Here is a 1,036-nt window from a genome sequence, read left to right as displayed (position 1 = left end):
CAACATCGCTTGACAACCGATGGTGGTATGTTTACGTCCCCGTAACTTAGCGGTTCGGCAAAAGAGACCGATAGAATAAGTACTAGGCTTCCAAAGAATAAGTCCTGGGGTCGATTTGCTCGACTAAAGGTGGTGCTCCAGCATAGCCGCAGTCAAATGACTGAAACAAGTAAAAGAATATATACATACATACATACATACATACATACATACATACATGCAAATCTAAGCCATCACTGGAACTGTAAAAATCTAAAAAACTTTCCTGAAGTTTATCATTTAAATATATATAAGCATGTCTAGATATGCAACTATATGCATGAGAATACATACATAAAACATGCAAATCTGCAAATATACATACATACATGCATACATACATACATACATACATACATACATGTATGCATACATACAAAACTACCCTGTTGTTGATGCTGAAATACCAATGAAGGATCTTGGATCCAGGGTAGAAGCCGGACCTTTCTCCATTGTCAAGAAATCTTGAAATAAAACTCAATAATGGCATGCATAGATACAAACATACATACATACATACATACATCCGTCCGTCCATCCATACATATATATATTTATATGTATGTATGTGGCCGGTGGGGAAGCAATCTACTTACCCGGTGTGTGCAATGCCAATGGTTGATTTTGCCGCGACATATCCTCTTGTCATCTATCAGTTGGCCATCCACAGTAATCTGTATGTTGTAGAGGTCGGGCGGCATGGGCCTAGGAGTAGCAGGAAGAGGAAAGAGAAAACAATGAGTGATTCAACGATGAACTGTCTTCAAGTGCTTACTGCAGAATGCGTACAACGCATGCGCCCCAACAGTCAGACTTGTGCACGCAAACGTTCGTACACATATATATAATACATGCAAGCATATTCACACTCGCATATTTATATGTGTGTATGTGTATAGTATGTGTATAGTACATATACATATATGTATATATATAAATAAAATATGTAAATGCGCCCTTTTAAAGCCTAGCCAGGCTCATGGGCCCGGTTTCCCGG

At 38.8% G+C, this 1,036-nt stretch overlaps 1 protein-coding gene across 1 annotated transcript in view; it reads right to left on the bottom strand.

Moving 5' to 3' along the window:
• Positions 1–1,036, bottom strand: part of LOC106870093 (fibrocystin-L) — a 69,646-nt gene that overhangs the window by 67,469 nt on the left and 1,141 nt on the right. The window contains exon 2 of the mRNA XM_052974982.1: positions 636–744. Coding sequence (XP_052830942.1) covers positions 636–744 — 109 coding nt within the window. The remainder of the gene's footprint in view (positions 1–635; positions 745–1,036) is intronic.

The sequence above is a fragment of the Octopus bimaculoides genome, chromosome 20 (assembly GCF_001194135.2).
Source record: "Octopus bimaculoides isolate UCB-OBI-ISO-001 chromosome 20, ASM119413v2, whole genome shotgun sequence".
Taxonomy (NCBI): Eukaryota; Metazoa; Mollusca; class Cephalopoda; order Octopoda; family Octopodidae; genus Octopus; species Octopus bimaculoides.
Note: the sequence above shows the minus strand (reverse complement) of the source record. Positions and strands in the feature narration are given on the sequence as shown.